This window comes from Panthera tigris, chromosome D1 (assembly GCF_018350195.1).
Source record: "Panthera tigris isolate Pti1 chromosome D1, P.tigris_Pti1_mat1.1, whole genome shotgun sequence".
Classification (NCBI taxonomy): Eukaryota; Metazoa; Chordata; class Mammalia; order Carnivora; family Felidae; genus Panthera; species Panthera tigris.
Genome location: NC_056669.1, coordinates 100,620,361 through 100,633,072, shown reverse-complemented (window position 1 = coordinate 100,633,072; position 12,712 = coordinate 100,620,361). Strand labels below are relative to the sequence as shown.

General features: G+C 37.3%; 2 protein-coding genes across 2 annotated transcripts; one reads left to right on the top strand and one right to left on the bottom strand.

The window, feature by feature from the left end:
- Nucleotides 1-944, top strand: LOC102957992 (olfactory receptor 1052). The gene is given in 2 exon segments (XM_007088821.2): nucleotides 1-241; nucleotides 244-944. Coding segments are annotated over 2 exon segments (936 nt in total). The 5' UTR covers nucleotides 1-6.
- Nucleotides 945-11,069: 10,125 nt separating this feature from the next.
- LOC102957708 (olfactory receptor 8K3-like) lies at nucleotides 11,070-12,026 on the bottom strand. Its single transcript, XM_007088820.1, has one exon. The coding sequence runs from the start codon at nucleotides 12,024-12,026 to the stop codon at nucleotides 11,070-11,072; it is 957 nt and encodes a 318-aa protein (XP_007088882.1).
- Between the last annotated feature and the right edge of the window lie 686 nt (nucleotides 12,027-12,712).

Below are 12,712 nucleotides of genomic sequence, written 5' to 3'. Positions count from 1 at the left end.
TAACAAATGGCCGAAGAAAATTTCACAGCTGTTACTGAATTTATTCTTTTGGGATTGACAGATAATGCTGACCTGAAAATCATGCTTTTTGTGTTGTTCTTGGTGATTTATGCAATTACCTTGGCAGGGAATCTGGGCATGATTTTCTTAATCCAAATCACTCCCAAGCTCCACACACCCATGTACTTTTTCCTAAGCTGGCTTTCATTTATAGATGCCTGCTATTCATCTGTTATTGCACCGAAATGCTGATCAACTTCTTGGTTGTGAGGGAAACAATCTCATTCTCTGCCTGCATAGTGCAGCATTTGCTTTTTGGGGTGTTTATCACCACGGAAGGCTTCTTGCTGTCATTGATGGCCTATGACCGCTATGTGGCCATTGCCAACCCTTTGCTTTACAGTGTAGTCATGTCTAAAAGGAAGTGTGTAGGGCTGGTCACTGGGTCATTAGTAGGTGGAATGCTCAACTCATTGATACACACAATAAGCTTGGGAAGACTGTCCTTTTGTGGGTCCAATGTTGTCAGCCACTTCTTCTGTGATGTTCCCCCACTGCTAAAGCTGTCGTGTTCTGATACATCCAAGAATGAGTTGCTGCTCTTAACTTTTTCTGGAGTCATTGCCATGGCTACTTTTTTGATTGTGGTCATTTCCTACATTTTCATTTTTATCACTATCCTGAGGATCAGTTCAGCAGCAGGTAGACAGAAAGCCTTCCCCACCTGTGCCTCTCACCTGACTTCTGTGACCATATTCTATGGTACCTTAAGCTTTAGTTACATTCAGCCAAGTTCCCAGTATTCTGTGGAGCAGGAGAAGGTGGTTTCTGTGTTCTAAACACTAGTGATTCCCATGTTAAACCCACTTATTTACAGTCTGAGAAACAAAGAGGTAAAGGATGCTGTGAAAAGGGCCATAGAGACGAAACATTTCCCCTGTTAATTTCAAGTCCCTGTGAATTGTACAATAGTCCACCGGTCCCTTCTTTACTTAACTAACGTTCGCATGAATTTAATTAACTGTAGTTTCTTAGTACAAACCATATATTCTACATACTCATTTTCACACGAGAAAACAAAAGTATTTCTACTTTTGTAGAAAGTGATTTAATTCATAATTGCATTTTAGAATAGATAACACAGCTTAGCTCATGTGAGATATGTATCTGCATCAATTTTAATAAAATTAATTCAACAAAATTATTTCATCACTTCCTAGAATTGTGTATTTTCTGATGTTTGGAAAACGGAAAGAAAAAAATATACATATACTGTTGGAGATATAAAGAATTAGGGGTTCTTCTAAGATACTTAAAAATTATTTGCCCACAAATTTAACTGCATACATTTTTTCTTTTATTTGTAAAACTTGCATTAAATTTATTTATTTATTTATTTATTTATTTATTTATTCATTTAGAGCGAGACAGCATGAGTAGGTGAGGAACAGAGAAAGAGGGGGGCAGAGGATCTGAAGTGGGTTCTCTGTTGACAGCAGTGAGCCCAATGCTAGGCTTGAACTCACAAACCATGACATCATAACCTGGGTGGAAGCCAAGAGGTTCAGCCGACTGAGCCACCCAGGCACCCCAAAACTTGCATTAAATTTTAAATATGGGAAAATCTCCCTGGTGACTAAAAAGACAGGTGTTATTTCAAGTGATATTTTCCAAACAGCAGCTACTTGTCTACTGTTCTTCTTAGATATGAGTGACCTCATTTTGAGAAAATGATAGTTACAATCGTCAACATGCAATAATGAGCTTTCCCTAAATAATTAATAAATTAATTTTAGTTTTTGCGTTTATTCAGGTATATTCTGTCCTATGTATATATGCTTATTCAAATATCTGAAACTGTTATTGACCTAAATCCATATATATTATATGTTTTCTTTCTTTATACCCATGAAGGCTTGCTTCTATGCCTTAACTTTCTCTGGAGTGAATAAACCGGTTTCCTGAGTTCCCTGAGCTGCCCTAACAAATGTATTAACCGTGAGGAATGGGGTCATTGGAACCTCTGATTTGGACTCATTTGGTCAGAGTCACAATAAACAACCTGGTCATGGAGTTGGCATCTGAAGTGGGGGACGGGAGGGGGGCGGGCAGTCTGTGGGACTGAACCCTTAACCCGGAGGATCTGACACTATCTCTGGGTAGAGGGAGTCAATATTGAGTTGAATTGCAGGACTCCTCTCTGCTGTTAGAAATTTCTTGCCACTAACATCAACAGAGTTAGGCTGGCCATTGCTGCTGTGTGGATTGCAGCATAAAGAGAACAGTAGGAGGGCTAAAAGGAAAAGAGAGGAAAACAGGCGGCCAAGACTTGTTTGTGCAATGCCAGGGGCTGTTAGTTCTCACCAACACTATGTGGTGTTCTGGCTGGAAATAACATAAAGATTTAACTGAGAAAAAAAAATGTGGGAAAACCACACGCACACACACACACACGTGCACATGTGCACACACACACACACATACACATACTGGAATTTGGGTACAGAATCATTAGTGGTACCTCCATACAAATGTAATGAGAACTTTCCACTCCAAAGCTTGTTATTTGGTCCATGTTTCTTTCTTTTCTATGTCTTAATCTCTGAAGAGGGAAGCTGGCCGCCCAATGACTACTTTTGAGATTATAACAGGAGCCTCAAGATTTCTGCTTCAGGTGTTTCAGTTCTAGTCCCCAGTGTAGGATCATTTAAAGACTAATTTAGTAGGGGTGCCTGGATGGCTCAGGTGGCTAAGCGTTTGACTTCAGCCTAGGTCATGATCTTGTTCCCAAGTTCAAGCTCCTCGTCGGGCTCTGTACTGACAGCTCCGAGCCTGGAGCCTGTTTCAGATTCTCTCTCTCTCTCTCTCTCTCTCTCTCTCTCTCTCTCTCCCTCCTCCTCTCTGTCTCCGCCCTTCCCCCACTCATGCTCTATCTCTCTCAAAAATAAATAAAACATTAAAAAATTTAAACGAGAGTAATTTAGTAAATTCAAAACCTTCTCTCTTTTTAAGTATCCTCTTTTTCTTCATTCAAGATTTAAAACAAAACGAAAATGCCAAGAAAATACTTCACATGCTGGAATCTTACAATTTCGAAAAATTCCATTGAATACATTTAAAAATCAGGTTCTGTAATTTGACATGCACTTACTGGCTTAGTTCGGTAAGTACTCAGTGATTCGATAGTTTTCCTTCATTTAATAATACCAACCTTTACCATTAATAAACAAAAATAAATCTGAGGGAAATATATTTGCATTCACATTAAATTAAGTACAATTTTGTGTATTTTTGAGTTCTTTAAACATTTCTTTTTAATGTTAATTTTTTTATTTAAATTTTTTCACATTTATTTATTTTTTGAGAGACATAGAGAGACAGAGTACAAGTTGGGGAGGGGCAGAGAGAGAAGGAGACACAGAATCTGAAGCAGGCTCCAGGCTCTGAGCTGTCAGCACAAAACCCAACACAGGGCTTGAACTCACAAACCATGAGATCATGACCTGAGCCAAAGTTGGACGCTTAACCGACTGAGCCACCCAGGCACCCCAATGTTTATTTTTTTTTTTTGAAAAAGAAAGTGCAAGTGATGGAGGGACAGGGAGAAAGAGGGACAGGGGATCCAAGGCATGTTCTGTGCTGACAGCAGAGAGCCGAATGCCATGTTCAAACTCATGAATTTTGAGATCATGATCTAAGCCAACGTTGGATGCTTAACCAACTAAGCCACCCAGGTTCTTCAATGTATTTTTGAGTTCTACTACTGTGAAGGTCAGTAGATGCAATCTGGGATTCTCAAAGCCCATGAGTCAGTTGAAAATATATTCCAATGATTTTATTTTTGCTAGTTCATAACTGACAAGCCAGGCATATTCAACTAGTTAACAAAAATCTCTCTACACAAACAGGGAAAAACCCCAGACATTCCTGTTGTAAAAAATACAACTGTAAAATGATCATATTTATAAACAGATTTTGGAATGTATATGATATGGATATGAATTTAAAATATATACTACAATCATTCAGAGGGATAAGAAGCCAATGATATAAAGTTATTTCCAACAATGTAATAATAATTATCATAGTTGTAATATTATTAATAATGCATAATGTCAATGCCTATACAGAACATGCATAACTCATTTTATTGCGTTTCACTTTATTGCACTTTGCAAATACTACTTTTTTTTTTTTTACAACTCAAAGGTTTGTGGCAACCCTGCATCGAGCAGTGTATTGGCACTATGTTTCCAACAGCCTCTGCTCATTTTGTGTCTGTGTTGCATTTTGGTAATCTCACAATATTTCAGACTTTTTCATTATCATTATATTTGAACTGCTGCAATCTCATAAAAAAAAGTTAATGGAGGTGAGGTGGGTCGAATAGAGAAATGTTGGCTAACTGCAGAAGGAAGAAGGACAAGGAACTGTATCCGGTCAGCATTTCCTTTTGGATTGCCTCATCCTACTACAACTCCTCCCGTCCTCAGTGTTGGATGAAGAGTTGCTTCTTCTGGATGAACAAAGAAAGTGGTTTCTTAAGATAGCATCTATTCCTGGTAAAGATGTTGTGAAGATTATTGAAAGGACAACAATGGATTTAGAATATTAGATAAATGTAGTTGATAAAGTCGGGTCAGGGTTTGAGAGGATCTACTCCAATTTTAAAGTAGTTCTACTGTGGGTAAAATGCTACCAAAAAGAATCGCATGCTACAGAGAAATTCATCTGAGAAAGAAAGAATCAATGAATTTCATTGAATCAATGAATCACTGATTCTTTGATTCACTGAATCAAAGAATCAGTGAATTTCATTGTCACTTTGCTTTAAAAAAAATTGCCTCAGCCACCCCAGCCTTCAGCAACACCACCCCATCAGTCAGCAGCGATCAACATGGAGGCAACACTCTCCATTACCAAAAAGATTACAACTTTCTGGAAGCTCAGATGATGATGGTTAATGCATTTTTTGAAATTGAGATATGTACATTGTTTTTTAGACATAATGCTATTGCATACTTAATAGACAATAGTATAGTGTAAACACAACTTATATAGGCACTGGGAAATCAAAACATTTGTTTCTCTCGATTTAGTGTGATACAGCTTTATTGTGACACTGGCTTCAATGTGGCAGTAATCTGCACTATCTCCAAGGTATGCCCGTACAATATATTGAGTATTGTCCCGATTCATGTAAACATCCAAAGGCTGCTGACCACAGTGATTACACAAATAAAAGGAACAAGGTACAACTCAGGAATATCTATCAACCCCATGAAAAGAACCTTCACGGATCAACCTATACAGTTTGTCATTGAAAGAGCTGCTGAAAACCAGAGACGTCAACAGAGACCGAGTGGGGAATCTGGGCTTCTTTTTTCCCTCTGGCAGTCATGAGGCAGTTCCTCCTTCCTCTGCTAAGCACTGTCAGAGAAAGGTTATTAAACAGACAAGATAAAAGATGATTCGTTGACTTATAATATAAAACTGTTCAAGTTTCAGATCTGTGAAAGACATCAGACCCAAGGGTACACATATTGTATAAGTACACTTACAGGAAATGCCCCAATGGATGAAATCATGGAGGCAGGAAAGAGATTGTTGGTTGCTTGAGGCTGGGGTTTGGAGGTGTTGATGAAGAATGAGGAGTAACCACTAAGTACTAATAGGCACGAGGTCTCTTTCTGGGGTAATGAAAATGTCCTAAAATTGATTGTGGTGTTGGTTGTACAACTCTGTGAATATCCTATAATCATTGAATTGTACACTTAGAATGGGTGAATTGTATGGCTTGTAAATTATATCTCAAGGAGACTGCTATAAAAACAAAAATAGCAACAAGGGGAAAAAAGTCCATTTACGTGACTATTACTAGATCTGAAATCAGGAGGTTAATCTAAGTATAATCCACCTTGCAAGAGACAGAAATCACATTTATCTAATAGGTATTAAATTCTTTATGGTAGACAAAACATGTCAAAGTTTAATGACTTTGTAAAAAATTAAAACTTGAAAGAAATCTTTATAATGTTCTATTTCTAAATCAATTTTTTGAAAATAAGTCTCTAATTTCTATGGAATCAAGGTGCACTGTGATGACCAAGGAAAAATTTTATGAAGAGGTAAGTTTTAAAAACGCCAACATTTTCAGGGGTGCTTGGGTGGCTCTGTTGGTTAAACATCTGAATCTTGATTTTGGATCAGGTCATGATCTCATGATTCATGGTTTTGTGTCTCACGTTGTGCTCTGCACTGACAGTGTGGAGCTTGCTGGGGATTATCTCTCTCCCTCTCTCTCTGTCTCTCCCCTGCTCATGGTCTCTCTCTCTCTCTCTCTATCTCAAAATAAATAAATAAACTTTAAATAATAATAATAATAATAATAAGCTCTCTCAAAATAAATAAAAAAAACTTTAATAATAATTAATAACAACAACAATAATAATAATGCCAAAATTTTCTATGACAGAATAAAATCTGAATTTTTACTTTGTCTACTCTATGGTTGACTGATTTCTATTATTTTGAGCTGTGCATCATATAAATAGGCAGATACCTCTGACCATATATTTTGCTATCATTTCATTTCATGTGCTATTTGATGAAAGTTTGTTGAGATTTAAAGAATATCATCCAAAGTATTTTAATCCTTATCATGAAGGAAACAATCAAGGTAAGACTGAGTGTAAATATAATATGAATTTCTGCTGAAATATGACACAGTAAGGAATAGGAAGGCACACCCTTCGTGCCTTCAGGGAGTCACTCACACATACTAGAAATTAGAATAGAGTTTCTCCTGTAATATGACTTCTGAGATTTCTCTACCTCAAAGCATTCCTGTTCAGCTCTCCAAGTGGTTCCTCTTTCTCCAGGGAATTCTGAGATACGCGTGGCACCAGTTGTCAATTCCCACATCCTTCTTCTTTCCCAGTGGTGCCTTTCTCTAATTAAGAAATCATATGCAGATACAATTTGACATCTGGGAATATTATGATTATTGTAGGTCATTAGATATTTAATGAATCATAGATCGTTCCTTATTCCAAATATAACATCATTTAACTTTCATACGCAAGATTCTCAGTTATCTCTCTCTCTCTCCCTCTCTCTCTTCCTCATATTTTCAGGAGCTCTTTTGATGACAAACTGTGTAGGTTGACTGATAAAGTTTTTTTTTTTTTTTTTCATGAGGTGGATAAAGTTTTAGCTTGTTCTTTTTATCTGCGTCACCACTGTGCTGAACGGCCTTTGGGCGTTAACATGAATCAGGGCAATATTCAATGTATTCTACTTCATTGGGGAGGTGTTTTTCACATCTTAGTCTATATGAATGGCACACCCTAAAATAACATGGTGCCCAACCTTCACAACTGCAGGTAATGCTCTACCTTTCTCCATTATATCATTTAGGAATGATTTTCCCATGCATTTAATGGGTCACTCAACAGATCATGGCTCAAGAAAGAGGGCCATGTTTTTCATTAAAAAAAAAAGTGATGGACTGTTGAACTTCATGGCTTTTCACTAGCTCTGTTGCACAACATCAGAGTCAATATATTCTCTTGTCCTTATGTTAATTTTCCAAATGGGTGAAGCTTGGATAAAATTTCAGCAAAGCCTAAGGAGTAGAAGATGATTGAGAATAAATACTACCCTTACAGGCCTCTCCCACCCCCCCCAACTTTTTTTTTGGAAAGAGTATCTATCTCTTATAGTGTCCCTGGCAGAATTCCTACTACAAATCACTAACAATGACATTTGGCTTTTTTTCTGTAATTCTGCTTCTCCTTACCTTTTATTTCTCAAAAGGAGTCAAACTTTGAACATAAATATAAAAATATAAACCTCCTTGTTTATTTCTTTTCAGGATGTTTCTGATAACTTAATGCTAATTCTTGCCCTCCTCCAATTTATTAGAGATTTGCTCAGGCTTTGTCCTGCATTCACTTTGTTATGGCTGTCTGAGTAAAATCACCCTTACGAGATGCCTGATTAGGAGCGACTGGGTGGCTCAATCAGTTAAACATCCAACTCTTGATTTTGGCTCAGGTCATAATCTCACTGTTTTGTGACATTGACTCCTGCATTGGGGTCTGGGCCTGACAGTGGAGCCTGCTTGGGATTCTTTTACTTCCCCTCTCTCTGCCCCTCCCCCTCTTTCTCTCTCTCTCTCTCTCTCAAAGTGAATAAACACTTAAAAAACCCCAAATGCCTGATTAATTAATTAATTACTGTGAGTCAGTTCATTTATTTGTAATTAACTGATTTTACCGTTCTTGAATTCTTTTTCTGTACAGACGTGGCTTCCATTATTTTATGAATCTCTCTGCTATTTCTCCTTTTCTAATCTGACATCAGCTTACGGGAAATTTTACTCTCTGTCATCTCTGGGATGACATCAGCGAAGCATAAAAATGACATTAAGAGACAATAAAGGGTATGTCTTAAGGGCATGAAGCCTTAGTAATGAACTAGACCACCCAGCTTTGAAGCCTGGTTCTAACACCTAATGAGTTGTGTACTCTGACAGCTTACTTAACCCCTCTGAATCACCATTTTATAAGTTAAAAAATAAAAATTCTAGTACATTCTATCTCACAGAGCTGTTGTGAGGACAAAATTCAAGACGTGAAGAATGCCTGTCATACAGTACCCAAAGAGGAGATAATACCTACTAGTCTTTATGACCATCACAAAGATTCCTTTTAAGGACATCAACAGTTTGATAAAATTGATCCTCACATGATACTGAATTATGCAATATAGTTTTTTTTTTTTCTATTTTGAGACTTTATTTTTTAAGAGAAGTTTTAGGTTTAGTGTAAACTTAAGAGGGTACCGAGATTTCTCATATATTCCCTGTCCCAACAAATGCATAGCCTCCCCATGTCCCATTATCCACATTCCCCAGTAGAGAGGTACAGTTGTTACATTTGATGAACCTAAACTGATACGTCATTTTCACTGAAACTCTATCATTTATATTACAAATCACCCTTGGGGTTGTACTTTTCTATTGCTTCGGACAAATATATAACATCTCGTATCCACCATTATACTTTCATACAAAATAGTTTTACTGCCCTAAATTTTTTATCTCTTCCTCTATTCATCCCTTCTTCTTCCCTAACTCCTGGCAACCACTGATCTTTGTACTGTCTCCATAGTTATGCCTTTTTTCAGAGTGTCGTAGAGCTGGAATCATACTGTAAGTAGTGTTTTCAGATTGGCTTCTTTTACTTAGCAACAGTCATTTATGGTTGCACCATATCTTTCTGTGACTTGATAGATCATTTCTTTTTAGTGCTGAATAATATTCCATTGTCTGCATGTGTCATGGTTTACTTACCCATATTCTTATGGAAGGGCATCTTGATTGCTTTGCATTATGTACTTTTCCTTTTTTTTTTTTTACTTTTTAAAAATTTTGGTTCAAGTTTTTATTAAAATCCTAGCTACTTAATATATAGGGTAATATTGGTTTCAGGAGTAGAATTTAGTGATTCATCACTTACATATAACACCCAACGCTCATCACAGCAAGTGCCATCATTACGCACTTCTTAAATTTTATTCCAGTGAATTATTTTATTCAATGTCCATTGGCTAAACAGAGACTTTATTGCATCATGGTGACCAAAGCAACTATCATTAACTCCTAACTTCAGTAAAATCCCAGAAGTATTAAGAAGAATAAAGGTAAGCAAAGGGGAAATTAAAAATAAGCACATGGGAAAGTGTGGAGCGACATAGATTACCTATGCATGAGAGGCAAGATCAGTGTGTCCTTGCTATGTATCCATCCTCATTCACCTTAGAAGTATGACGGAGTTTGGGGCGCCTGGGTGGCTCAGTCGGTTAAGCAGCCGACTTCGGCTCAGGTCATGATCTCACAGTCTGTGAGTTCGAGCCCTGCGTCGGGCTGTGCTGACAGCTCAGAGCCTGGAGCCTGCTTCAGATTCTGTGTCTCCCTCTGTCTCTGACCCTCCCCTGCTCATGCTCTGTCTCTCTCTCTCTATCAAAAATAAATAAACATTAAAAAAAAGAAGTATGACTGAATGCAAAAACAGGATTGTTCATTTCCCTTTGCTTCCCACATGTAAGAGAATCAATCAATGCAGGTAAATGGTGATAGTCCATTAACATATGGTGCATAAAAAGTATTGATAAATTTTGGGAAACATCAATCCAAGAAAAGAGAAGCAATACAATTAATTCATTGTAGAATAGTCCTTTTACTCAAGGATACAAAAACAAGTGGAACATATTTTTTAAACACAGATAATTACTTTTCTTAAAAAAGATAAGGAAATATTATAATATACTAAACCAACAAGCCAGATTACTAAGAACAACCAGTTGAGGGAAAAAGCACAAACCAGGGAGCCCTCAAAACTTTATCTTAATTTGAATATCCTCAGATATCAACCGAAGGGACTTTGTGAGACAAACCACAGGCCACTCAGATTGCTGGATTACCAAGTATGTTCAGCCAATAGACTCATAAATTGAGGAGAAGAAAGGGGAATCTCAACGCTTGTCATAAAGGTGTTTGAACACCCTACTGTGACCCAATACTTCAAATCATCAGATATCACAGAAACAACCAGTATTAAAATAATTCCAAAACATACCAGGGAAGAGTTTGAAGGCTAAAACAGAAGGAAAGGACTTACACACACACACACACACACACACACACACACGCACACACATATACATAGGCACTGCAGTTTTACAATATATAGGTGAGAAAAACGCAGAAATACTTGACAGTTTTGTGTTTATGTGTCTCTCTGTGTGTATATCCATCTAACACATTCTACTGTACTATAATATTTACTTGATTTACATACACAATCCACCTTTCTCTTGGAAGGAAGGCAATATTTTTTACTATTTTGTTCACAAATCAATTTACAACAGTTAGATGTGCCTAGCATACATAAGACAATCTATAAACTGTCTTCAAATATGTTGAACGCATTTGTGTTTCCTCTTTTCTTTGGAGGCACAGAGAGGAAAATTTAAAGTCCATAACCTAGTTTATAGGAATCATGTTAGACAGTGCATTTTAAGAAAAAAGAATTACATATTTTTTTCCACATCCTTTGTCCTGCATATTTTACATCCTTGTTCCTCAAGCTATAGATCAAGGGATTCAACATGGGGATAACAAGGGTGTAAAATATGGACGCCACTTTATCAGTGTCAAAGGAATGACTGGACTCAGGTTGCACATACATAAATATCAGAGTCCCATAGAACACTGTGGCCACTGTCAGGTGGGACCCACAGGTGGAGAAGGCCTTGTGTCTACCCTCAGCTGAGTTCATCCTGACGATGGCTACAAGGATCAGGAGGTAAGACACAATAACTATCAAAAGGGATGAAATCAAATCAAAACCGGCCAAAATCAGAATAATCATTTCAGTTTCATGTGTATTTGAGCAAAGCAAAGATATCAAGGGGAGACTGTCACAGTAGAAGTGACTAATGACATTGTAGCCACAGAAGGATGAGCTAAAAATCTTCATGGTGACTATAAGAGACACAAATGTGCTGTAGAGATAGAGGATGGCCACCAGCACCTGACACACCCTTTGTGACATGATGACTGGGTAGCGCAGAGGGTGACAGATGGCCACATAGCGGTCATAGGACATTGCTGTTAGAATAAAAAGTTCACTAACAATGAACACAAGAAAGAAAGCGAGCTGTATAGCACAAAAATAATAGGAGATTGTATTTTGATCCACAACAAAATTGACTAGCATTTTGGGCCCTACAGTTGTTGAATAACCCAGATCAGTGAGAGCCAGGTGTCTGAGGAAGAAGTACATGGGTGTTTGTAGCCTGGAGTCCACCTGGGTGAGGATGATCATGCCCAGGTTGCCCACCACTGAGATCATATAGATGATGAGGAAGAGCCCAAATAATGGAGCCTGCAGCTCAGGACGGTCTGTGATTCCCATGAGAATGAATTCATTGAGCATTGTTAGATTATGTGTTTCCATGCAGACTTATCAGGAAACCTATTCTGGATAGAGATATCAGCATGGTCAGTAGATTTCATGTACTATCACCTGGGTGAATTTTAGTATGCAAAACTCATGTGAATAAAATACATCCAAACTTTCCAATTTCAGATATTTGAAAATGCAGCCATCTCCCCCAAGGCTAGTATAACATAAACATAGACAGTCAGTGGTCCTCAACTGGAGGCAATTTTATTGTAACTGAATGTCGTTTTATCGATATCTAGAAGACATTTTGGTTGTCACAACTGGAAGGTGGGGCTCTACGGGCTTGTGATGTTTAGAGGTCAGTTTTGTTTCTAAACAGCCTGCAATATTCAATATTCAGTTAGAAATAGCAATAATGCCAAGTTTGACAGACCAGGATGGTATAGATAGATAAGTAGATAAATAAGAGAGAGAGAAATAGATACATAGGTAGATACAAAAACATATACGTATATAAATATAGATATAGATATAGACATAGGTACACACAGGAAAATTTTTTTAAATCAAAACTATGTTAAAAATTTGACTGTAACACATAGAAACCATACGGTACAATGTTATAAAGTTTTCAATTAGTCGTTGAAATAATTGCAATTACACAGTGGCATTTATAAATTGTAGTTAATACTATAACTTAATATACACGCCAATATATAATCAATTATATTATACAA